The sequence below is a fragment of the Cuculus canorus genome, chromosome 7, assembly GCF_017976375.1.
Source record: "Cuculus canorus isolate bCucCan1 chromosome 7, bCucCan1.pri, whole genome shotgun sequence".
Taxonomy (NCBI): domain Eukaryota; kingdom Metazoa; phylum Chordata; class Aves; order Cuculiformes; family Cuculidae; genus Cuculus; species Cuculus canorus.
In genome coordinates, this window is record NC_071407.1 from 6338206 (window position 1) to 6364080 (window position 25875).

At 37.8% G+C, this 25875-nt stretch overlaps 1 protein-coding gene across 6 annotated transcripts in view; it reads left to right on the top strand.

The window, feature by feature from the left end:
• GPAM (glycerol-3-phosphate acyltransferase, mitochondrial) overlaps positions 1 to 25450 on the top strand; it is a 32326-nt gene extending 6876 nt beyond the window's left edge. For 5 of the 6 annotated variants that reach the window (XM_054071159.1, XM_054071162.1, XM_054071163.1 and 2 more), the window contains exons 4-21: positions 1167 to 1240; positions 4161 to 4274; positions 5436 to 5585; positions 6488 to 6584; positions 7480 to 7616; positions 8965 to 9064; positions 9760 to 9972; positions 10356 to 10469; positions 12430 to 12515; positions 13489 to 13604; positions 14300 to 14370; positions 15476 to 15740; positions 16214 to 16356; positions 17947 to 18024; positions 20202 to 20342; positions 20588 to 20777; positions 20886 to 20944; positions 22129 to 25450. In XM_054071159.1, the coding sequence (XP_053927134.1) occupies positions 1167 to 1240; positions 4161 to 4274; positions 5436 to 5585; positions 6488 to 6584; positions 7480 to 7616; positions 8965 to 9064; positions 9760 to 9972; positions 10356 to 10469; positions 12430 to 12515; positions 13489 to 13604; positions 14300 to 14370; positions 15476 to 15740; positions 16214 to 16356; positions 17947 to 18024; positions 20202 to 20342; positions 20588 to 20777; positions 20886 to 20944; positions 22129 to 22245 (2265 nt within the window). In that variant the 3' untranslated portion in view covers positions 22246 to 25450. The remainder of the gene's footprint in view (positions 1 to 1166; positions 1241 to 4160; positions 4275 to 5435; positions 5586 to 6487; positions 6585 to 7479; positions 7617 to 8964; positions 9065 to 9759; positions 9973 to 10355; positions 10470 to 12429; positions 12516 to 13488; positions 13605 to 14299; positions 14371 to 15475; positions 15741 to 16213; positions 16357 to 17946; positions 18025 to 20201; positions 20343 to 20587; positions 20778 to 20885; positions 20945 to 22128) is intronic. The other variant, XM_054071160.1, reaches the window with a different exon arrangement.
• Positions 25451 to 25875: the final 425 nt, after the last annotated feature.

The window sequence follows — 25875 nt, forward strand, 5'->3', positions numbered from 1 at the left end:
TTGCTGATTTTTCTGGCAGACCAAGAACGAGTCATTTCACTTCTCTTTGCCAGAACATTTAACGTAGCTTTAAATAAAAAACAAAACCAAAAAAATAGCAGTAAGTAGTCAAAGAAATTAGTATTACCTTGAAGTTTCCTTTTAAAAGCGTAGAGCAACAGTTCATTGATTGTATGTACTACACAGTTACGCTTTAACGTGGGGCAAAAGACTGTGTGCTCCCACTGTAGTGTGTGATTTCTGCTGGGTGTGCAAATAACAGAGGACCCTCATGTATTTTAATTTGTGGCAAATGGTGATCCAAACAAATGTGACCCTTATCTGATTCCCATTGCAAAATTGGTAGTAAGGCTATTCTGCAGCTGTGTAGTTGCTGGTAACAATCTTTCTACTTCGTTTTCCTATTTTCTGCCTGCCTTGTTACGCACAGTCCTGGTCTTTTAATCTGTAATTCACTGTTGGAATGATACCAGTTTTATAATTTAATATTTTGGGCAGAAAGAAACTAGCCTCTCAGTCAAGGTACCTACTAGGAATATGGAAGATTAAAGTTTGGGCCTTCCTGCCAGGCAATATTTATTCATCGAGAGTGGAACTGCTCCCAAACTCATCCCAGAGCAGTTAGTAGCCTGTCATGTAGAGTCTATACCAGGGATACGGAAGGATGGATTGAGTTTGTTGTTCCGGCAGGGATGGCATGTGGAGATTTGCCACCTAACCATGGACGGATATCTTGACCCTTTGGCTGCTGTTCCGTGATGCTCTGCTGGCAAACTGGATGTCGTAATTTGAGCATCAAAAGGCTCATGATTTTACTAATGTTGAATGTGGCTTATTAAAGTCTTCTCGCAAAGATAAGCTTGTTATTATGACAAGTCCTGGTTTAAATTACATCATACTGTAATAAAATATTTTGTCTCAAATAATACAAGCATTTCTGTATGCAGTAAAGCTAGAGAATACTTCAAAAGTACCAGAGTTGCTTTCTTAATTTCATTTTCATTTCAGAACAGTTTTGGTGTACTTTATAGCAAGTTCAGCAATTATCTGCTTTGGCTTTTGTGGAAAACACTGTATTATCTTAAATATTGTGATGAATGCAACGACGGAACTGTTCTTATGTAATGAAATAATCTACCAATTGGTTTTTTTTCTTGGTTTTACAGGATAACTTCTTCAATGCCAGTATTCCCTCTCTGGGTCTGCGTAATGTCATATATATCAATGAAACACATACAAGGTAATGTAGCTAGTCTTTCTTTTCCTTTTAAAATTCAATGTGTTCTGATCTTACAGCAGGGAAATTTCTAGAATAGTCCAAACTGACTAAATAGATACTGGTGTCCTGAAGTGCAGGAATTGGTGCTGACTTCAGAAACGCAATGTACTTGTTAAATCCAGCTGTATGTTTTTGGGAGCTGAGTAAAGTCCTTTGGGGTTATAGGCAAGGAGCTTAAGGGTCGAACCTGTTTCACAAAAACAAGAGCATATTTAAATCCTTTCTCTTTTAGTGCAGTGGCAGCGTCCATGGCATAATGCTGAGAGACGCCATTTGTTCCCATGCTTAAGAATGACTTCAGGCTGCATTTTAATTTACTGAGCAGATCTGGCTCACAATTTAGGCATTGACTGTCATCATTAATGACAATTAAATCTGAACATGTCTTCTTAGACTGTTTTTCCTCTGCCTCTGTGGGAGAGCACAGCTCCTGAAGGATGGTGTAGATGACCTAAAGATGATGATGAATGTTTACTCTATTGGAAATATAACTTGTTCTGGGATGAAGATCCTGAAAGTACACAAAAATCTTTATTCTGTTATTTGGGAAGTTCGTAATGCTTGCTAAGGTTTTTACAGTAGTCATTAGCATAAGCAGATCCTGTAGTGTTTGTAGAGTCAGAGCTAACAAAGAGAGGCCAACAGCCTGAAAGAAATGAGCCCAAGTGTCTGAGTGGAAGAAAGGCAGCATTGTGCTGTGCTTGAGAGGGAGGAAGCTAACGTTAGAGGCTGTTCTTTCTTCAATTTGAATTAATTATGTTTTTTTAAAGGTTGAGCTTGTAGTTTAGAATACAGAAAAATATCAGAAATAGTGTTTAACGTTTAAAAAAAATTAGTTTCAAAAGTCTAGTGCTTGAATTATTTTGAATGGTCAGAGTTACTTAAATTAGAAATATAAGGGCAACAAAATATGGGTTAATGAATTATTCTGAAATAAAATGCCTTTAGCTCACAATGTCATTATAGTCTGAAAACTGACAGTTGTAATTAGGTTCTGAGGTCCCATGGGCTTACATAGTCACAGTTTCTGGGCCTTAGAAAGCAAGAGGGATTCTCTTTAACTGCTAGTGTCCTGTACCTGTGCTGTGAGACATTACTACAGCTGTCTTCTGAAGTGGGAATATGTCAGTTTTGTAATACATCTTGATTGGGTCTATTCTGTGTGGTTTGTATCTTCTATTATTGCTACACAATTAGAAAACGGCTTTTTTAATTACGCTACGTTGTGTCTAAGCTGTAAAACAAATGTAGAAGCCTTTGGGCCTTGATGGTCCCTGCGACAGCTGTATGCTGTTGTGATGATGTGTTCATAGTTACCGAAATTGTTGTTGGAAAGAAGCATGTCCTTCGCTTTTTAGAAGAGTCAATAAGGCTTTCAAACTCTGATGGCAAGGGGAAAATGGAAAAGCAATTAGAACAGAGCCACCGATCTACTTCCCTGGCAGCATGAATAGCAAAATTCTTTGTCCTTCAGGATGGTCTCAATGTTTGTATAACATCAGACTGTGCCGACGGCTTCTGCGTGTGCACTCGTTTTAATTATAGCGCGAGTGGCCTGCGCGCAGATGGTATGGCCTTTTGCAGTGTAAAAGTTCCTTCTCATCTTTCCTAGCTGGTTTTAACACAAGTATAAATTTACTGCAGTGTGGCAAGGAGGTTTAGCAGCCAAGATCAGTAACTTGGGTGATGCAAGGAGTGAGACTGGCAGTGTTCCATCATTAATATTGCTGCCCACGGTTCGTTTTGGGACACTTGCTGGAGCGTCAGCGATGCATTGCTCTGCCAGTCCTCAAAACAGGTTTTTGCACATAATACTGAGCGCTCCAGCCTTAGGAATGGCCAGAACTTAATTTCTTCTTTCAGTTATTAGTTCTGCCCCACCACATCAGCTCTGCTGTTTGAGGATTTGCTTTGTGGGGTGACCTGCATCACTGGTGGCTTTTCCAGTCCTGCCCTGGCAAGTGAGGGTGGTGTGTGAGAAGAGAAAGTAGTAATTGAATATTCACTGCCGGGGCCTGGATTTTGTCCTTTCTTGTGCCACATGCATCCTCTGATGTTAGGAAAGCTGTTCAAAATGACGTTTTCATAGGTAATTGTTGCTAATGTGATCCATGAGAGTAGAGGACAGGGTTAATTTAAAAAGAAGAGGCTGGCCAAATAAGCTGAGATGCCTTACGTAAATGTTTGAAAGCATAGAGAGGTTTACTGATTACTTAGTGGTTCTACTTCTGTTAAAACTTGGCAAAGAGAAGCTACGTAGGAGGTGCATAGGTCTGGGTGTTTGAAAACACTGGAAAGGAAGACAAGATTACCAGAAAAGAGTTCTGAGTGTTGGTGGTTAATGCAATTGTAGTCTCAAGTGTCTGTGCGAGTTTAACCTGTGCGTACAGCGTGAGCAACTATTCCCACAGGGCTCTGTGCTTGTTGAGGAATTTGGCAAACCTCTTAGCTGCGCATTTATGTTCCGTGTGGAATGTCACCAAATCAGAAATGGGCATTACCCCTCTGTCCTCCTTGCTGACCTGGGAGGTTGGTCCAACAGGCAGACAAAATGTGTATGCTGGTTTATAGCTACTTCCCAATGATACTATGGATTTTTTAAGGCCAGTATCACTCTGAATCGCAGTAGTGCACACCTCGGTTGAGTCAGCTATTTTGTGCTAGACATCAGTTATGTCATCTGTAACATTAACACATTGATGTTTTATTAGAAGAATGTTAACACATTGATGTTTTATTAGAAGATGCAGAAGCTTTTAGGCAGCTCTTCAGAGAAATTTACTTTTCTGTCTTAATTGTGGTTTTAGGTCTTTTTAATATTTTCTTTTTGGCAGTGAAATGTTTTGAGGGTCACACTCAAATGCCTTTTATATTTTTGCAGGTACAGAGGGTGGCTTGCAAGACGCCTTTGTTATGTCCTTTTTGTGCAAGAGAGGGATGTTCATAAGGGTATGTTTGCCAAGAATCTGACAGAAAACGTTCTGAATAGCAGCAGGTAAGATAATGCAAAATTAAATATTTTTTGTATGACTGATGCATTATAATTTGAAATAAGAGTTTGGAAACATCGGGTTTTGAAAATCGAGGTCTTTAAAATATTAGAAGATACACTATCTTCAGCTCAGCCTTTCAGAACTGTAGCTTGCAGTGTCTATTTGTATAAGAAAAATGAGGAGATCAAGAATTATAAATGCCCAAATGAATGATGTGTAGAGGGTGGACAGCAGACAGTGCGCAGAAAAATAAATTGCTACATGGGATCTCTTCAAATGTTTATCTAATTCGTATAAATCATTACCACTAAAGTCATACAGCAGTCATCAGAAATTGTTGCTGTTTCAGAAATAATAAGAAAGCAGCATTTCGAGTACCCTGAGTGTACACTAAGAGCATGAGACAAACCTGGAAAAGGCTACAGAATGAAATACCCGCCCTTTATTTGTGGAGCTCGATTTCTGTTTCATATACTGCATTTTAAGTGGTACCTTGAGCCCTTGATTAGCACGATTAAGGTATCATTTTTCACTGGACACAAAGAAATTCAACCACATGCCCACTCCTTGTCTACTTTTGTCAGAGGCCACACACTGTTAACATTCCTAACTCTCCTGAATGTTTAATGTTCGAGTCCCATCTGAAGATGATAGTGTTGCTTTTGAAAAGCAAAGCAGACCATGTTATGCTGCAGTTATATTGTGTTAAACCAGGTAATCTTTAGATATGTTTTAAGTGGGGAAAATAGCCCTTATAAAATTTAGTTGCACTTTGTAAAACTGAGAATTCAAGGGGGAAGATACTGTAGAAGTGCAAACAGAAACTGCATCAATCTGTGTAATGAAATAAGTGAAATTGCTATAGCAGGAAAAAGAAAATATTAACAAAGATGAGATTTCCGTGAACTGTGTACATATTGTTTTATATGGTTGACTTTGAGTGCATTCATCCATCATTCTACCATCATTCTATCATCTACCTATTTAATCAGAGCTTTATTACATTTAATATATTCGGAGTACACAATACTTCAGTGTGCTTGTGCTTTCATGCCTGCAAGTTACTCCTGTAACTATATATTGTGCATTCCTAGCAGTTGTTGTCTGTGTCTTAAACTCCTCTGTTCCATGAATATCTCGTACGTTTTACCTTTTAATGTTAGAGTCCAGAAGGCCATTTTAGATGAAGCTTCTGAACCAGGTGCTTTGGGTAGTTTTGCTGAGGTGGATCCTAAAGCTATCAACAAAGTGAAGAAAAAAGCTAGGAAAATTCTCCAAGAAATGGTAGCAACTGTGTCACCTGCTTTAATCAGGTAAGAAAAGCAGCTCATCAGTATTGTCAATGGGTAGAAGGACAGCCTATCTCTCTCTGTGTTACACCGGCAGAGCATGTAACACATTATTCATAAATAATGAGTAGTTATTCTAAAAAAATAATACATTATTCATGAAAATGCCTTTTCTTATGTTAACTAATGAAATGGCAGTTATTCTTCACTTTCAGATGCAGCAGAAACCCGCTGGCTTTTCAAGGCATGAATCTTATTATAAGATAAAACAGGATGTATTTGTTTTTTCTTCTGAAACTGGGCTTGGTGCTAACACTTAGACCAGTATTAGTATCCTATGTTGTTTTGGGCTGATCTGAGCAAAACCAGCCAGCTGCAGCATCTTGGACTGCGAAAGATCTTTTTTCCAGTACCCTATTGAATATCCAAACCTTTATTATAAATAGCTCAGAGAGGGGTTTAGAGAAAATCTCCTAGTGTGGCGTCTGCTTCTACCTACCAAGGATGAATTTGTCTCTGCCATGTTGCTATTCCCCTTCACTGATTTCTGTGATGAAAGTGCTGTATTTTGTTGTAACTATATTAACTTCTCCCACAAGGTAAGATACATGCTGTCACCTAACATGTCACCTAACTAGCTTAGATATTGTAATTGGTCATAGGACCTCCATTAAGGTGGTCTCTGCCCTTTGAACAACCTTCAGTAAGGCTGATGCTAACAAGTTTTATCTCATGATTGTAGGAGGCTGAAATGTGGTTACTAATAGCTGGTAGGCAAAACCTTGTTAAGCAATTTGATTTTATAGTAATTTTTATTAATATAAAGTAATAAGATTTTATGGCTTTGTCTTTAGTCATATCAAAGCAATATAAAAAGGAGGCAGCAATTAATATAGCTCTTTGAGTTGTGTTTGCTCTTCCTTCAGGTTGACTGGCTGGGTGTTACTGAAATTGTTTAACAGCTTTTTCTGGAATATTCAGATCCACAGAGGTCAAATAGAAATGGTCAAAGCCGCAACAGAGGTAAGGGAGAGTGGGAAATAATCTAGTAAGGCAGATTTCTGATCTAGTTTCTATTATTGTTTACAGCCTTTTTTTAGGAGAGTTCTGCTGTGTCTGTATGATATCAGCTAGATCTGTCTCTTATCTGTGAAACGGTATTTTTAATTGAATATAATGCTCTTGGAATTGTGTAGCTTAAAATCCTATGTCAACTCCAGTTTTGTCTTTGTTTCAGGATCAATTTTTAACTATCAGGTTGAATTATTATCTCAGATAACCAGCATGCAGCATTATTTGCACTGAGGCAGCCAGTATAGCTGTGTTTAGTATTTTTCACTTACCTTAATTTGGAAGAAAAATCCTTAAGAAATAAAATGTTCCTATTTCTTACTAGTAATCTCTTTGCAGTCCTTCAATATTTATTGAAAGTGATCAAAATAAGTCCTAAATTCTACCAGTTTCTTTACACTCAATGAAATTGATTCATGTGATTATACCTTAGAAAGATGGATTAGATAAATAAGTGAAAAAAAAGGTTCCTAATATTCAAACAGAATATTCTTTCAAATGGAAAGAAACAGCAGTACTTTGGTGGCACTGATTTGGCCACATGCCTTTAATTATTTGATTGTTGTCTCAATACTGTGTGATTGAAGAAACTGGGAAAATTATCATTGTTTATTGTAATACATACAACTAAAAATCGCAGTCCTTGAAAATTAAGAATTACAGTTGACTAAAATGTTCTCTTTGTCACAGCTGAGTGAGAACAAGGTATAAACAAACTGAATGATGATATCTGTAAAATACTATCATCTCTGATAATAGACAGTCTCGATGGATTTTAGACCAGGAGTAATATTGCAGATCTCTTACCAACTATCTTCTCTCTTTTTTCCTTCTCTCGCCACCATAGATGAATTTGCCTCTTATTTTCTTGCCCGTTCACAAATCCCACATTGACTACCTGCTCCTTACATTCATTCTTTTCTGCCACAACATCAAAGCACCCTACATTGCTGCAGGGAACAATCTCAACATCCCCATCTTGAGGTAATAACCTCTTCTTATTTGAAAAAGATTGAGGTGGGGGGATCTTCAGGTGACCTATGGCACAATGTATCTTATGTCCAAGTGCAAGATAATCTGAGTATTATCGGGCCATTATGTAGAGCTTCTTGGGTTCATATTAGATGCTTAGAGAGAGAGCATAGCAAAATCTTTCTGAGAAATTCTGTCATAACATAAGCAGCATCAGGAAGGATATTTCCTTCTTCCAGAAGTCTCAAAGTGGGTAGGTGACTAAAGAAAGATAAGAAAAGGTGTTTGGAATGGTCAAGACTTTTTTATGAAGGTTAACGAGCTGCCTAATGGTCAGTGACAGTATTGAGTGAATAACACTTTGTGGGAAAGTACTCCAATTTGACCTCAGGTTTGTATACTACAATTAGTTTCTTGTGGCTGAAGAACCAAGGAAGTCTTTTAGATAGTATTTTGCCAGTGAGACAGAATAACTAATTTCTGAAAAGCCACTGGATGTTGGAGGAAATGATGAGGAAAGAAGAGGGATACCTTGACTTAGAGGATGTTTCCCACTAGAAAGTGCTGGTCTGTGATGATCTCAGTAAGAAAGGCATTCAGACTATAAAAAACCAATTAAAATGCTATTTATTAGGGTAGCAGTATAAAGAAAGACTAACATAGGTAATTTAATGTCCCTTGAGATGCTGGGAACCCTGGGTTGTGCAGTGTCCAGTGAGTCTCTGATGTGCACAACACACACTGCAAACCCTGCCCACAGAAAGGGTTATCATATTTTGGTCAATCGAGCTAGTATAGGTTTTTCTTACAAGAAAACAACACATACATCATTTCTTCTGTCAGGCAGAAAGGATGTTCTCATGAGAACTTCTTGCTGCACTGTTAGATAAAGACAAGACCACGCAGGTGGCATAGTTGCTGGTTCCCAGTGAGAGCTTCCTGCGGGCTCCTGTTAGAATTAGCTGGCTGAGCTGATCCTGTGGCCAGTGGATATGTGCAGCTCAACACGACCACTAAGGCAATGCTGTACGTGCAGCACAGCACAGACTTGGGCCAGCTCAGGTTAGATGTCACGCGAGTCACTGACATCTCAACATGTAACAGTCTGCTGGCCAGGGTCACTGCAGAGGCTAAACGGTCTGTCAAGGAGGTGAAATGGAGCAAGACAGTGTAGAGAAGCCTGTTTCTTATGTTAGACAGTAACATTTGTGTGGTCCCATGGTGTACAAATATTGTAATACACTTTAGTCTTTGAGAATTTCAGTAAGTTTAGTTCATATTGCATGCTAAGAATTTTGTAGCGGACATTTAGTTTCCTGCAAACTAAAATAAATGAGCGTAATTCTTTTTTATTCTGTAGCACATTGATCCGCAAACTAGGAGGATTTTTCATTCGTCGAAAGTTAGATCAGAGTCCTGATGGTCGTAAGGACTTCCTCTACAGAGCATTGCTCTATGTGGTATGTATTTCTTGTCTTTGGTTACATAGATAGCATTTAGATCCGGTGGCGAGTAGAAAAGTGACCTCCATTAGTCAGAGGGTGTTTTTTTACTCCTTTGAATTTGTCTTGGGTTTCATGCAGCAAAAATGGGATACATTTATGTCTCAAGTCTTGAATGTCTGAAATAACAGACTTGAATGCCCAGCACCTTTGAGGATGAGATTTTTACCTTGAGTGATCCGTATTAAAGAAAATGGAAATAATACTCTCTGAATTAATGTTAAACTTAAGCCATATTTCTCTGATTTTTACTGGGCCGTATCTGCACTGATTCTATTAATAGAAGCCTCTATTTACAATGGGTATATGTAATCCTTTGTGCCATTCAGTATAATAACTGTATTTGCATGTTGGAAGATAGCGTGTGCTGAGGAACCAGAAGAGACTTATGCAAATCAACTAGATCAACTGTTGCTAGAAATGCTGTTCTTGTATATTATCTTAGGTTCTGCTTGTATATTCATGCAAATTCAATTGCAGTTTGGTCTGGGTTTGTGTCAAGCATCAATTGCTTTTGTTTTTTTCACAATTGTTGATGCCAGCTCATGATCTTCCAATGCTTTTAAAAGGAAATGGTTGCTGACAAGATATTTCAATTTGCCAGTATAATTAGATATTTTTTTTTTCCTCTTTTCCAATCTTTCTGTATTCAGCACATAGAAGAACTGTTGAGGCAGCAGCAGTTTTTAGAAATATTCTTGGAAGGCACACGGTCTCGAAGTGGAAAGGCTTCTGGAGCTAGAGCAGGTCTTTTATCTGTGGTAGTGGATGCTCTCTTCTCAAATGCTACTCCTGATGTCCTAATTATACCAGTGGGAATCTCCTATGATCGCATAATTGAAGGTCACTATAACAGCGAACAGCTGGTAAGAGCAACCGAACAACTTGTTTTGCCTAGGGGATTTTCTGTTTATGTTCAGGAAAATATGGTACATAGTTAAATTATGTCCTCGTTGAGCATACTTGGTGTTTGTGTTGAGGAGCGTAGAACCACGAATCACAAAATTTCTGCAACAGGGAGTGCTGAGGTAGGGGTGGCGTATTTCTAAATGCAAATTCATAACATAACAAATAATATATTCAAGTGGATATATACAGAAAACAGTAGTTCTGTAGATTTACTTGAAGTTATAAAGTGTGTCAAAAGATTTGTCCTTGTTTTGTCTGCTGCTGCTTGTATTTTAATTGTAAACATAACCTTTTAATTGCAAATTGGCAAAAACCCAAACCAGCCATCTGTGTTTTCCAGGGCAAGCCTAAGAAGAATGAAAGTCTTTGGAGTATAGCTAGAGGAGTCTTCAGAATGCTGCGGAAGAATTATGGGTGTGTCAGAGTAGATTTTGCACAACCGTTTTCCTTAAAAGTAAGTTTGACATTTGGAAGAACCTTCTGAAGTTTTGACATTTTTGGTGTTTCAGTAGTGGGACACATTTATTTTTTCTCTTTGTGGGTTATCATCACTAGCGTTATCTGCTGAAGTCCATTCCAGTGGGACAAAAGTATCCATAGTTTGCTGAAGGCATGAGTCTTCAGACACATTTGTATTAAACTGAAGTAGGCTCAGAGTTGGTATAATGGTTTGTGTTAGTTTTGAAATGGTGCACATATTCTCACTGGGGTTCTTTATTAATTTCTTTTAACAAACAGTGTTTAAAATGATCCTTACACCATGTTTAAGTTGTTGAGATATTTGGAGTTGAAGGAAACAGAATACTCCGGTTTGAGTAATTGAATGATTTACACTATTGAGGAAGGGCATTTATCTCACTAGATTTTTTTTAAACTGAAGCAAATTAGTAGCTATAAAAGTGTCATGTATTGTAAAAATCTGCATATTCTTTGAATGTCATAGTTGATTATTAGTTTACAATTATTACCTACACTAGTTCACCAAATGCTATCGTGTAGTTTCTTGGGGAATGGGGTGCCTCTTCTGTTTAAATTTTCTCTTTGCAGAATTATACTTTAATTTATCTGCATTTGGCTAATCTGTGTTCTGCTGCAGTATCGCTTACTTTTAGGGTGACTTTAATAAGATTAACTACTGTAACAACAACCTACTAGAACATTATTCAAATTAATTAGGTGTTCTTTCTGCCCTACTTCTCTCGGAAAAGCAGTAGGCTGGAAAGCTCTGAGGGTTCAATTACCACAGCATGAAATTATTGCGACTGTCTGCACTGCATTATAATTAGCATAGCTGGGAAGGATATTAATTCGCTTCCAAAGGAGAGGGCTTGGGTCACTTCCAGGCTATTCTTGGTAAGGAGTTAACAACTACTCTTGCATCAGTATAAGGAATAGAAGGTTATCTGTGCTCTTAATCTAGTGAAATGCTGATCACCCTATATCTTCCTAGCAACCTCAGGTCAGGTCTCTTATGTATGTGTATTCATTTTTTCACTCTAGAAAGGTAAAACCATAACATAAATTGTTTAAATATGCCTTAACCAAGATTTGCAGATGTGTTACTGTGTTTTTAAATGGTTATAGTTGTGTCACTGCAGCTTTTTCCAAAGGAGTTGAGCTTTGGGGGTTAATTTTGGGCATCTGCAGTTCTGTGAGCACAGACTTAGAAGCAGAAAAGAGTGAGCTGGCTGGGAAAGTTTTTTAAGCAGCTTTCCTGGGAGGGAACTGTTTTCCTGACCAGCAGGTTAAGTGGCTCTTTAGTTTCCCACATCAGTCTTTTTACAAAGACTCAAAGAACATGGTGTCCTGAAAATAGAGTAATGTAAATGCTAACCTGTAGAGAGAGGCGTTTGGCTTTTGAGAAATCTGGGATTCAAGAATTCCAAGCATGTGGTACCCTGCCAGCTCCCTGCGTGCTTTACTTTGTGACACTGTGAGGGGTCTTGCGACTGGGCTTTGTTTGCCCACGGAGAAGTTCTCCCTATCCTGATGTTTGAGGAAAGGGGCAGCAAGCAAGAATTAGAGTCTGTGTTGGTTCTGAAAGGGTCTTACGTCTTCAGTCTCATTCATGTTAATAAAGTCAGTTCTCATTAATTCAGTCATGGAGAAGCTAGTCTCAAAGGAGTTGTTCTCAGCAGGGTGCTGACAAGGGTTATATTTTTTGTTGTCGCGATGTTTCTGATGAAGTAGAGATTCCTTGCTGTGGAAAGTTTGCCTTTTCATAAAATAGAATCATAAGTGGATAAAATGTTGCAAACTTTTAATTTCTGCGACCTTGTTACTGCTCTTTTAGTGAGCTCTATTTCTAAGCACAGTTGCATTTTTGAATAATTGCGTTTTTCATATAGTAGTATCAGTTGACTACAAAAATAAGGTGGAAAAAGTACAAAAAATAACAAGTTGTCTCTTAACAGGAATATGTAAACAGCCAAAGCCAAAAACCTGTGCCTGCTCCTTTTTCTTTGGAACAAGCTTTGTTACCAGCTATACTTCCATCAAGGTAAAGATTTTTCCGGTGTTAGAGGAAGGGAGGACAGGTTGGGATTGGTTTCTTTGCTTGTCTTTTTAGTATTCTGCATTACATTCCAAGGAGCGCCTGAACTCCTCAACATTAATGTAATTGTGTATAGGAAAACTGAAAAGTTATACATTTGTAAATGCAATTTATTGCAAGATTTGCATTATTTCTCAGGAGCTCTGTTTGAATAAGCTCAATGATGCTTTCCTTTTCTTTTCATTTTAGTCACCTCTGTTGCTTAAATTTTTAACTTTATGAAATAACTTAGGGAAAAAATGACACAATGAAAAATGAAGGATTTGGTTTTAAACCTTTTAAACGTTTCAGGTGGATATTGGTATAATTGCAAAACAAGGAGGGCTTGTGAGTGAGTACCTTTTGCTCAAAGAGGTGTCTGTCACTCAGAAGCGCTGAAGTGTTTCACAAGGGATAGATCTGCATTTGCTACACATACACATTTTAGTTGAGGTGTTAGCTTGACTTGTACAAACCTGTGTCGTCCTAGTAGAGACAAAGTGAGTCATTTATCTTTAGAAAGTTCTAGGTCCTTACAAAAGACCGGCTCTAGTTTGTAGAGAGGCTGGTCTAGAAACTTTCTTTGAGGCAGATCTGCTATATTTGCTATTGTCCATATTCATTGAAGGGAAAGGAACTGTGTGGTGCAAATGAAGTAATGGCAGAGCCAGGAGCAGCCATAGGACAGGGCTGCAATTTTCGTTTTGGTATTCTTTTCTTGGATTGTTGTTTAGCATGAAGAAATAATCTGGAAAAGTTGGCAGATATTAACGTTTGTGTGGAGCTTGTTATGCATAACATTCTTGTGCCTTTACCAGACTACATAGTGGTTTTTTGTTCTCTGGTTCCTTTAGTGCATATAAAAAAAAATCAGTTTAGGTTATTTTGTGTTTTGATCAAAATCTAAATGTGGTAATGTGAATTTTTATTCTATATTCAGACCTCATGATTCTGTGGATGGAGGTGCAGAGGCCTCACTGCCCAACTCCAGGGATATCACCAGTGAGCCCTTCAGAAGAGAGCTGATAGCCAACTTGGCTGAGCATATTTTGTTCAGTAAGTGTTACAGTATCACTATCGGCTACCTGTTTTGTTTTGCTAATTACAAGTAATAACATGCTCTTTGTGGTGTCATGCTTGCCCATTCTCTCCATTCAGGTGATCATTTTATGACCTCAAATGCTCTCTTGACTATTCTCCATCCTTTGCCTTCCTTCCTCATTCTCAAAGTTTAATAAACTCTCTTTGTGGTTTAAGCTTTTTATGCTGTTTGTTTTGGTAACTTTGTGTCCCTTGGACCAGTATACTGAACTTGCTGTACTCTGAAGTGTTTGTTTGTCGTATTGATTCACTGATTTCTTATCACTTCACGTAAGAAGTTATTTGCAGTGTCTTAATGGCATTATTTAAGATGGTGCTCATGTGCACTCCTCTGGCTGCATGGACCGGTGTTGCCAGGTTTTATGGGTTATGAGGTGAATGCTTCAATCAGATCTGTGATTTGTGGTACAAAATCGTACTTACCTTAGTAAACACTTAAGCTTTATTCAGGCTTCTTACTTCAAGTTGCTTTAATTTGATTACTTTATTATTGTTGCTCTGGCAGACATAATACACTTCGTATTTCATTCAGAGAGTACAGTTGTGTGCCAATATCGATATTAATTTTTTTTAGATGATGTACACTCTTCAACTTATAATGATGTCTAAACCTCTCGGGTGCTTAATAAGTTTATCTTGTTTACATCTAGCTGCAAACAAGTCCTGTGCTGTGATGTCTACTCACCTTGTTGCCTGTTTGCTGCTGTACAGACACAGGCAGGTAAGGCTTCCATGCTGCTTAAATAGCCAAACATTTCTTTGGCCTAGTTAATTAAAAACTAGTATGCATTTTACTATTGCATGGTACTAATAAAAGAAGAAAAATGTATTTAAACTAAAATAGCTTTCAAGGGGTCTCGGTGCTAATATTGTAGTTAGTAGCAGATGCTTGAAGATAAGCTGTTATCAATGAGATGATAATAAATACTCATGTAGAAACAAATTTTTGTAATTCAAAGTATAGTTATGCTTTTTAAAAAGAACACATTGTTTAGGTTCATTGTATTAAGATTTCTTCTTGGTCTTAAACACACTCGCGGTATGCTAGCAACTCTTATTGTTTTCCAAAAATGGTAGTTTTCAAATGTGTTGTGCTGTTTCTTGGTACTAGAATATTATGCCAAGGTGTCAAAATTATAGTGATGTTTAACATGTGTGTGTGGTGCATGGAAGAAACTTCTATTCTCCTACGAGTGTGTTTAGCATTTTTTCTGAAATTCCTCCTGCCTCTAATCTGAAAATTTTTTATTGTTCATAAATCAAGAACAAATGGAAAAATATTGGCCAGATATGTAATCTTTTTAGTCAAGGACAGTATTAGTGTTGCATCAGTCCAGCCTTTTCAAATTTCCTAAAATAATGGGATCAAAGAAGCGTTTTACAATGTGATATGAAGCCAGCTTGACAAAAAAACAAGAAAAGGAAGTGCATGAGGAAAAGCTTCTCCTCAAGTCCCAAACAATTGAAGAAAAGTTCTGTTAATTACAGTATTCCCAGATAATTCATCATTCATTGAAATATGATATCTCTAACGTGTTCTTAAATAACAACTCTGTCTCTGCAGGTTGTGAAAGAAATCAAGAAGTAAGCCAAAAATCTTGGCTTCTCAAATAGCTGCATGGTTTTAAATTATGACTGCATATATTTCAAAACCTGTGGATTATTTTTGCAATATCTCTGAAAAAGAAAGCATGTCTGTCGTGCTTAAGATTTTTGAAAATCAATGGCTGGTTTATGTGTTTGCTATATAGATGGTTATGTGGTTTACGGACAGACTCCTGCACAAAGAAAAAATGTTTGCGATGTGATTTTTATTTTATTTCTAGGGAACTGATCTTTCCAGATTGGTAGAAGATTTCTTTTCCATGAAGGAGGAGGTCTTAGCCCGTGACTTTGACTTGGGATTTTCAGGGAACTCGGATGATGTTGTCATGCACGCCATCCACTTGTTGGGGAACTGTGTAAATATCACAAACACTAGCCGAAACAACGAGTTCTTCATCACTCCCAGCACAACGATACCTGCTGTCTTTGAACTCAACTTCTACAGCAATGGAGTACTTCATGTATTCATTAAAGAGGCTGTTATTGGTACGTGTTGGGGTTTACCAAGGAAACACTTTCTTGTGACTCATGAAGTCAAAGTATCTCCACGACCACACAACCCTTTCTCCCTTCAGCCCATGTTTAGCCTAAAAAAAACCCATTTTAAAGTAAACTTTTTTTGTTTGTTTGTTTGTGGAATGTTTCCAACTCCTTTTTCCCATCTTTCTTTTAATTTCTTGGAAGTATTTGTGTATAGGTCATTGCCACGGTCAAGGCACTATCAGAGTTTTGAACAACATGGCAAAACCTGTGCTTTTTTGAATATTTTCATGAGGTTTTGTTTTGATCTGCCATTAGTTGGATACAAATGGAATAGTGGTGAATCCAATCTTTATTCTTCAATGGCACTTGTAATGCTTGGCTGCTTTTGGGCCTAGAAATAGACTAAAGTTTTAAGTTTCCATTGCTATAAGGCTCTTTGGGCAAACAAACTTTACTCATGTTTGTTTCTCCTCTAGCCTGTAGTCTTCATGCGGTTCAGAGCAGGAGGTACAGAAATGGTACTAATGGTGCTTCTCCCAGTTTGATCAGTCAAGAACACCTGGTCCGGAAAGCTGCCAGCTTGTGTTATTTGCTTTCTAATGAATTTACTGTATCTTTGGTAAGTAAGTGCATTGGTTATCCACGTTTCAAATTTTTGTTCTGCTGGTAGCTCTGTGTGTTACTTTAAAATGATACTTCTTTCAAGTGCCACAGTTCTGATGTGTTGGCTGTGAGTACAGTCTGATGGTAATCAGTATCAAGAGGTTGGATATAATTTGGAAAATGAAGATAGAATTGTTCCTGCTTGCTTCAAGAAAATGTCTGAACGAACATAGTTCCATCAGAACCATTCATCTAAAAGATGTCTGGCCTACGGTAACACATGAATTAACTTGGCAAACTCCTGTCACTACCTTGTTTCCTTGGCAAGGTACGACAAAGTCAGTCGATCTGGTTTTGGGAATACATACTGTGCATGCCGGGTGCTTGTGCCAAGTGCCAAAGCAGGTGGTGCTGGCGTGAGCCTGCGGCCTTTTGGCTCTGCTGGTTTTTGGCCTTTCCTAAGAAAGACAAACTGCTCGCTCTATCTCTGTCAGCTTCCCATAACTAGAAGTTGGACTTTTTTAATGCCTTCTGACGGATTTTATGTTGCTTATGTCATTAGACAATCACAACCATATCTGCATTCTGCTCAAACTATTAAAATGGGGTTTTTTTTAACTTAAATACAATCTTTGAGAGTACCCAACTCACCTGAGTTTGCATAGATGATTGAAATTATACTGGAACTAAGGCTCCAGACTCTTGAGATATTCTTGATTTGCATAGGAGTGCAGTAGTCACAGTGTGCCACACCTAGTGCTTAGTGGCAATTTTAAACATGGCCTGACTTTGACTTTGGTTTTTGTTTTGTTACAAAACACTGAAGTGAGCTGATGTTATCTCAGTTTTCAAACACGCTGTATACTCACAGCCTGTGTGCTTGCAATGTTAAGCGTTAGATATTTCTTTTCTTGTGTGTAGCCATTCCTTAGAATTCTAGAGATTCTTGAATACTAAATTCTTAAATTTGCACACCCATTTCTTACATGTGCCTTCTTAAATGAAGACTAAACCAAATTTAGTACTTTTGTCTGGTTAGTAATATAGGTCATGTAGTTCTTTAGTAATCACATCCTTCTTTTTTCAGAGTTAATAATTAACTATTATTTTTTTTTAACTCAGAAAATGTGTGCTCAATGATTATGAACAATGTAAAATAGGGTTGTCTTTATTTATTCAGAGTTTCAAAACACATAGACTTGTTTCTTAAAAGTGTGCTTCCCTTTAAATTCCAAATAATCTTGATACTACTATCAGTTATTTTAGTTTTATTATGTTTTTATTTCAGAATTGTTAACTACTTAAAATTTTATTAGAGTCGATTAAAAAGGGAGAATATTTAATGTCGTTTTGTACTAATGTAGTCATGCATTTCTTAAAAAAACTTGGACAAATTATAAATATCCAATTTCACTGTATTTTTTTTAACATCTGCCGGGATAAACATGAGTGTTACTTTGGGTTTATGTTGATAAAAGTTTAATAACTTGTTTGAAAGGAGTAATACTGCTGTATCTAAAATGCTCATACTGAACAGGGAAATGGTATTGCTCTAATGGGTGTGACGACTGTAATTTTTTCAGTACATTTCTTTTATTTTGTGCAGCCTTGCCAGGTGATATATCAAGTTTGCCATGAATCTGTGGAGAGGTTGATACAATACGGTATTCTTCTGGTGGCTGAGGTAAGGTGGTAGAGACCCTAAGTGAGCCTTGATTCTTGTGTTTGACTTTAGCTGTAGGTAGTTTGTGCTGCTTAATTTTGAGGCTTGTTCTAAATATATGCTGTTACTGAAAGCTTTTAACAACAGCTCAAGGACTGACACAACTTCATTCTTAGTTTTATAAGCATCAGTCATCCTGTGAATGACTCTGTGTGCACTTTCATTCTACTATTAAACCTACTAAGGAAGGCACGTATTTTGTACTGACTTGTATAATGGGGATTTATTTTATTATTGGAGCCCTTTCAAAATGTAGCGGAGCTATAACACATGGAAGCTTACTTTCTGCTCCAGAGAAGGCAGTAGCTGAGATCTTCTGTCATTCTTTAATCCTTTTGTATCGACCTTGAAACTATTGGAGACCTCCTCTGCTGGCACAGTTTATGGTTGCAAGGATGTGCTGGTGCATAATCAGTGCAAACACTATAATCAACAGTCATTTCAGGACTTCAGACAGGTTGGAAAATGTTTGTAGGGGTTTTACAACTTCTTTAAGAAAGGTATCTGGCTTCTGCCCTGTCTAATTATTTCAGTTTACTGCTGATGTTAACGCATTGATAAATTTCCCATTAAAATTTGAGCTTGGTTTTTCCATGTTTGTTTTTTTTTTTTTAAATTCTTCTGCAGTGGTTCTAGTGTCTGCTTCAAAAACTAAGAAATATTTGTAACACATAGCGATCTCTTTAGAATTTCTTAAAACTTCTTTTATGGCCTTTTCTTCATTCAAAATAAAGCATTCGATCAGAGTTAAAGATTGGAAGGATGCCATTCTTCATTTTCTGTAGAGGCATTTTTCTTTGTCATGAATATTATGACAGTAATCCCACCTATGAAGCGTCTGTTGTCCATTTGGTTTTAATCTTGCCTGATTCTCATCTCTAAATGGAATAACTATATTGGAGGTCTTTCCTTGGGACATGGCACCAGTGACCTTCGAAAAATCTTTGTGTTCTACCACTTTCAGCAAAACAATTAATGGTGAATGATTGACACTAAGGCTTCCCTTATTCTTTCAAGTGTGTATTTGCTATCTCTAAAACTTTTTCTGAGGTTGTGTTGTTGAAATGGAATGTTGCATCATACATTGATCAGTCGGGTGGAGTATTTCTGTTGCATCTCAGTTACTGTACACCTGAAATTCTGACATACCTGCATTGTTGCGTAACAGGATGAAATCACTATTCAAGTGCATCTAGTATGTATATATTCGTCACTTGTGCTTATTATGTCTAGTAGGTTACCTCACTCTGCCCTGGCAAGGGGACTGTACAACACTTTACAAAGCATTTCACTAATTAATGATTTTACTAAAATAGGTTGCTTTACTAAATAGATAAAAAGCAAACTACAAACTCTTTCCCCTGACAGTATTCAAGTTAAGAAATTCCACGCACTCATCTCCAAAGCCTGAAGAAATGTATACTTATGTAAGCCGCCTACCTGCTAATAAGTATAAGTGTAAATCCGTGTCTTGCTCTGAGGGCGGATTACCGTGAGGTGTTTGTGGGCTAAACTTGGATGGTGCTTGTCAGGGTGATTGGTAGAAGGGAATTGCAGTGATGCAACAGATGGAGGAGTCTTAGTGTCTCAATGTAATCAAGGTTTAAACCATCCGGGGCCTTTGTGATTAAAGTTGGCTCATTCTGTTCCAACCAATATCTCATGTGAGGTAAATACAAGAACATCGTCATTAGAGGCATAAGTTACCACTTCCAAATAGCCACTTGTGTCATTGTGCATTAGTTGAGATTTTAGCTATTGTAATATAAAACCACGGAGTTTACTACTCTGTCTTTAAAGCAATAGTAGTATGAAGGTTAGCAGTATCTACATTCAGGTAGCATCTCAGCTTTTTATCCTAACTCAACTGAAAACATTTTCTTGGCAACTGCTGCTGTATGGCCTCTGGTAGGAAGGTTAACCAACCCTTGCAGATTTTCACTTTTCTTTAGTTTACCTGTCACTTAAACCCAGTCTTTCACCAAGTGTGTCTTCTCTCTGTTTTATTCAACCCTGTCTTTTGTTAAATATTGTTTAATGAATGGACTGGTTAAATCAGATGAGATTATAAAATAAATCTGTTGTTTACCTGGATTTGGATTTTTTACCTACTTACCACGCTGTCTTTCAAATTTAAGCAGGATGATCAGGAAGATGTTAGCCCCAGTCTTCCAGAGCAGCAGTGGGATAAAAAAATCCCTGAGCCATTATCTTGGAGAAGTGATGAGGAGGATGAAGATAGTGATTTTGGAGAAGAGCAGAGAGATTGCTACCTGAAGGTAATATTATCCTAAGGGTAACAACATTGAAGCCTGTTGAAGGAGGTGCAAACTACTTCACTGGTTTGGGAGTGATAATGATAATTTTTGTTTGCTGGTTCACAGCGTTGGTCTGTTGTATTTTGCTACAGTCAGTTAAACATTGACTGAATTATTTGGGCTGCTGTTTTGGTGTGTACTGTGTTGCAGGTCATTTCTTGTTTCTGCTGACCTCTGTCACTTAAGCTCTTGTTGTCCTTTCTTAGGTGAGCCAGTCTCAAGAGCACCAGCAGTACATCACTTTCCTGCAGAGGTTGTTGGGACCTTTACTGGAGGCATATAGCTCTGCTGTCACTTTTGTGCACAATTTTAGTGGTCCCATTGCAGAGTCTGAATACCTTCAAAAGTTACACAGGCACTTAATAAGCAGAACAGAGAAGAACGTTGCTGTTTATGGTATGTTGAAGTGGTTTTGAAATTGGATTTGATTCATTCTGTTCCTCGTAGCGCAGTGCAGCCCAAATTCAGTTGCAGTTGTTTATTGCTGGGTTTTTTTTCTTGCAGCGGAGAGTGCTACCTACAGTCACGTGAAAAATGCAGTGAAAGTCTTTAAGGAAATTGGGGTAAGTGTTTGGTGAACAAACTGTTAAGTTTCATTTTAATAATGAACACAATTTTGACCATGTTCAGTGTCAGTTTAAAATCTGTGAATGAATCTATGTAAATGTATTGTGAGTTTTGAGCATTTTGCTTTTATTAAAGCTCAGGGCTGTGGGAGAAGAGCACACGTTGCAGAACAGGGCACTTCTTGCCCCTGAGAAAAGCTGCCTAGATGAGAGCTAGATGACTAGGCATTTCTATTCACAGCAAATTAGGTTTCTCTGCTCTACTCCGTGTCCTTATTGGACATCAGTGAAAAAGTTGGAAGGCTGAGAGCGTGCTCTGTGCTTAGGGACAGCTAAATCCACGTTTGAAGGCTTACTTAAATCTTAAAAAAGTATTAGTTATTGAATTTTGGCTTAGCAGTGATCGATGCTCCAGCAGAACCATCCTAGTAGACCCCCAGTGCCCACCATAAGGGAACAGATTTTCTTTAGAACAACAGATCAGTTTTGTACTTCACCACTATCCTTTCAAATTTTAAGCCACCTGTCTAGATTTTGCAAATGAAGAGTTTCTGACATCAGAATGACATGGCTTCCTGAATGCCAGAAAGGATTTAGCATTATAATTTTGAAAGCATCAGAATTTAGGCAGAGTATTGCTAGATAAGGGTTTTGTTGAAGTCTTTGTCCTTGAATTCTGCTGTATTAAATAATCCAACAATAGCAAGCCTATAGTAAAGCCTACATTAAGGGTACCTTCCTGTGAACTGAGAGCTATGAAGAAAGCACATATCAAATCCATCATTTTAATTCTAGTGTATACTAGCTTTGGAAAAGTGGAACTAGGTGGCATCCGCTGAGTGTCTCTTCAGAGCATAACATCTGAATTCTTGTTTAGAAAGTGCTTACGCTTTCAGTTCGGCTCCCTTTTGAGTGCATGTTTTATTCCCCAGTGTTAGGAGCTGGCTGTTTATCATACACTTTCTTATTCCTCAGTTTTTCTTCCTTCTTCCATACCACTTAAAGAACTTCGACACTGAGTAAGTTGTCATGATATCTAAAGGCATTGCCATCCAAACCTTCCAGAAAGGAAAAAAGTCTTGTAAATAGAGCAAATTTAGTATAGATGATAAACTTTTAGTCAGAAGAAAGGAGGTTCCTCGAATATGGTGATTCTTACATGTATTCATGCTGTGCTTTAGGTTTTCAATCAGACGAAACAAAGAAGAGACACCATTTTGGAACTAAGCACTGCATTCCTACCTCAGCACAACAGGCAAAAACTACTGGAATTCATCATGAGTTTCATGGTATTATAGACCACTTATAGCACCTTAGTCCAGGAATATGAAGACGGGTTTTGAGACTGTATCAAAGCCTGGGGACATTTCTGCTAATCCTTCAAAAGCGTAAGGTGCCACTGTCTGGGTAAGGCCTTCTCTGACTTGAACTACTGGAAGACAAGTGCCTTCTTACGTATGCATTTATGGGTTTCTTACAGTCCGAATCCTGCTGTAATACAGCGATACTCAGATGACACTTTGGATACAAGTAATTAAACATGTTGCAAAAAAACAAGTTAAATGGTTAGAATATAATATCAGTGTTAGGTTTTAAATATACTTTTAAAGACTGGAACAGATGCACAAATGTATTTGTGATCTGTAGCTAACCCTGAGAACTTGAGTTCAGTGGCAACACGGATTGTGGCATAAACAAATAACTTTCATTCCGATTCAGTTTTGTTGTTTTAAATAAATGGTTTAAAAATTTTGCTTAGGCAGGATATGTATTTCATGGATAAAGCCATAGTTTTTCATAAATGTTAACATAAATGCCAAAATTCTAATGAGAATAACAGTTGCAGACGTCTGAGAATAATGATCATGTAGCAGGTGATTGTGAGAAACGTTGTTAGCAGGCATATCTTGCACTGTTAAGTTGTGTAGTGCAGTGGTAAATTGCACTAATCACTGCTGTCATGAAGAATGTGAAAGCAGCGTTCTTGTTTTTATTATGGCATCTGTCATTCAGGCAGATGAAAGTCAGGAGACAGTTGCTTGAATGTGAATATCTTGTAAAATCATAGAGTACTATTTAATTGAAAAAAGCTATTAAGTTGTTGGGTTTTTTAAATTAATAGGATGTCAGGTATTTTTTTTTAAGTGGAGTAAACACATGATTTGGTGAAATAACTTAATTTTGGCACTAAAAATTTCAGCAATAACTTTTGCAATTCTTTGGAAATTAGTGTTCATATTCTTTTCTGTTGCTGAGCAGACCTAAATTGGCACGCAGTAGTAACCTCTAGAAACAGAAATATCATAAACGATGTACTTTTGACTCTGGTCTAACTAACTTACAAAAAAAAAAATATTCACAGACAAAATTGAATGATGAATAAATTCTATCCCATGTAACAGGACTCTGGTCTTGCGATTTGATCCTTTTGCATGGAGGATTTGCACTGTAGATTTCATCTTCTCTTCGTGTGAGTGATCAGAGTGCAGCCTGTGGTCCTGTATTTTAGTATAGCTGATCAAGCTGAAGCAATAACTTGGTGGTATGTGAAGCTGATTTGCTTGTGAAATGTTTTTTTTCTCATTTAGATTGCCTTCTATATGAGGGAAATAGAGCATTTCGGTTACTGCAGTGTTTTCTTGATTCTTGCATCCTCGTCTTGTGAGCAGACCCCCCCCCCCCAAACATGTAATATCTGCTGTTTAACATAAATACAGATGAGCATACTTGAATCCCAGCATTTGCACTGTTATGCCAGCACAAAACCAATGCACACAATTTGAGTTTGTGGCCAAGGAGTTTGCATTTCTACTGCACATTTGTCAACAAGAATATTTCTGTACATTTTTTTATTAAATGCTATTAATATTTGAAACCTGCAGTTTATAGTTTATTAGCATTATACTGTTAGCACTGTGAGACTTGCGTGTTTTGTCACTAAACCAGGTGCTCTACAACACTAAAAGAATTTCTGAACCAAAGCTACACTAATACAGATAGAGACTGACCTGAGAGTCGCTTTTGTTCTTAACGTCATACTGCTGTCTCAGCAGGATGGTGACTACATCGCACATATTTTGTTTTGTGAAGTCAACTAGCTGTTTAGCAAATAGTTTTGTCTCTCATTAGCTAACGTGCACTGTTTGTTAACCCGAAGAATGCTCCATGCAACGGTTGTTGCCGATGGCTTCCATTTAATGTGAAGAAAAGACCAGGTGCTTCTGAATAAAGAGGTCTCATAGTTTACTGCATTTCAGTAAATCTGAAGTGTACTAACAGCTAAGATTGTATGTAAAAAGACTTCTAAAGATGAAGCAATATGAAGCAAGCAAAACTTGAGTCATTTTATTAAGAATGTTCTGCCAACTGACATATTGGTTACCATAAAACCCAGGAGTGCCGTGGGTCACTGGAGCGTTCTGGGTATGTGTTGCAACTAAGATAACTTAAGGCTCACATTAAAAAAAAAACCAAAATCTAGTTAAGATAAATCAGTGAGTGGGTAGGATAATAATGCATGTGAGTATGCATTAATGAATACATTTAGTATGCAGAGGGAGGGGGCACCTCTAAAACTGGCTTGGTTTTGTACGAGAAAAACTTGCATGTAAGAAGTCAGTACTATGAATCATCTGCCACTGGAAGCCTTTGCATTCTACAGCAGGTGTGGATGTATACATATATATGCAAGCATGTATATTATGATGTACAACTATACTTTTCCTTGACAATAAAGCACAGAATATAAAAGTATGAGGCTGTAACAGTCAAAAACTAAAACAAACACTTTTGCACTGTATTTACACCTTCAGTGTCTTCTGATTTTATTAACGTCTCATGATTCCCTTGCTGATAGAGTGCCAGGTTGAGTTAATTTGGTAAAGTTAACCAGTAAAGAAAGAACTGGCCCTGAGTCACCACAGATGTATTTTGAGACTGTCCTCTAATAAAGACTTGCGTGAGTCTCCTAATTCTTAAGAGCATATTACTCAGGTGTGCAAGTCTTTTTGGGCCAGGACCTTTCATGGTAGGAGTAACTCAATCTTTTCACATGTATCCTATAGATCTCACATTTATGGAGTGATGGAAATGTAGAATTCCACTTCCCACAGTGCTGCAGCTAACCAGACCCCCAGGGATCGTATACTTATTAATGCATTCACTTTCTATTCACAATAACACTGGAGGCATACCTGCCTTCTCTTTGACAGTATAGGGCTTTATTCACCTGTCTTTTAATAGGAAGCATACACGCAACACATGCATTCAACTGCCTGCCTGCTCCACGGAGAAGTATCAGAATCACAAAGTTGAGGTTGAGCTGGGAGGTGATGTAAGATGCTGTTGCTCTTGTGTTTCTGTGCTAACGAGCCTGATACTGCTTCCTCGAGAATGTTACCATGTTTTACCTGTGATGTGTAATGCCATGTCTGTTGTAGAAGCACAGAGTGTGCTGGAGTCATTTTAATAAATTAAACTGTTTGCTAAGACGACATTTAACAAGCTCTTCTGGTGTGTTTTTTTTTGTTGTTGTTGTTATTGTTCTGAAATAACCTGCTAAGATAATTAATTTGATAACTTTGTCTTCTTCAAAGTAGTTTCTGAAATTAAACTATGAAAAGACTCTGTTGTGGTTTTATCTCTACCAGTGCATGTGCTCGAGAAGAATCATTTCAAAAGGGGATGGAGGTGGCATCCTTAGACGCTGTCTGTTTGTCATGAAGTGGAGGTGCCATTTTGCTTCTCTGTTTCCCCAACTGTGCAATACTCTTTTGCGTGGATTCCTCTTTTAAAGGCTCTAAAAGTTCCTCTCTCTTACAGGGAGGAGTGGGTCATTTGGGAGTCTGGGATGGCTTTGATGCTGCGGGCTGTCCCTTCGGTGATTTCAAGCTGACCTGGAGTGCAATAAGCACCTGTCAGCAATTCTG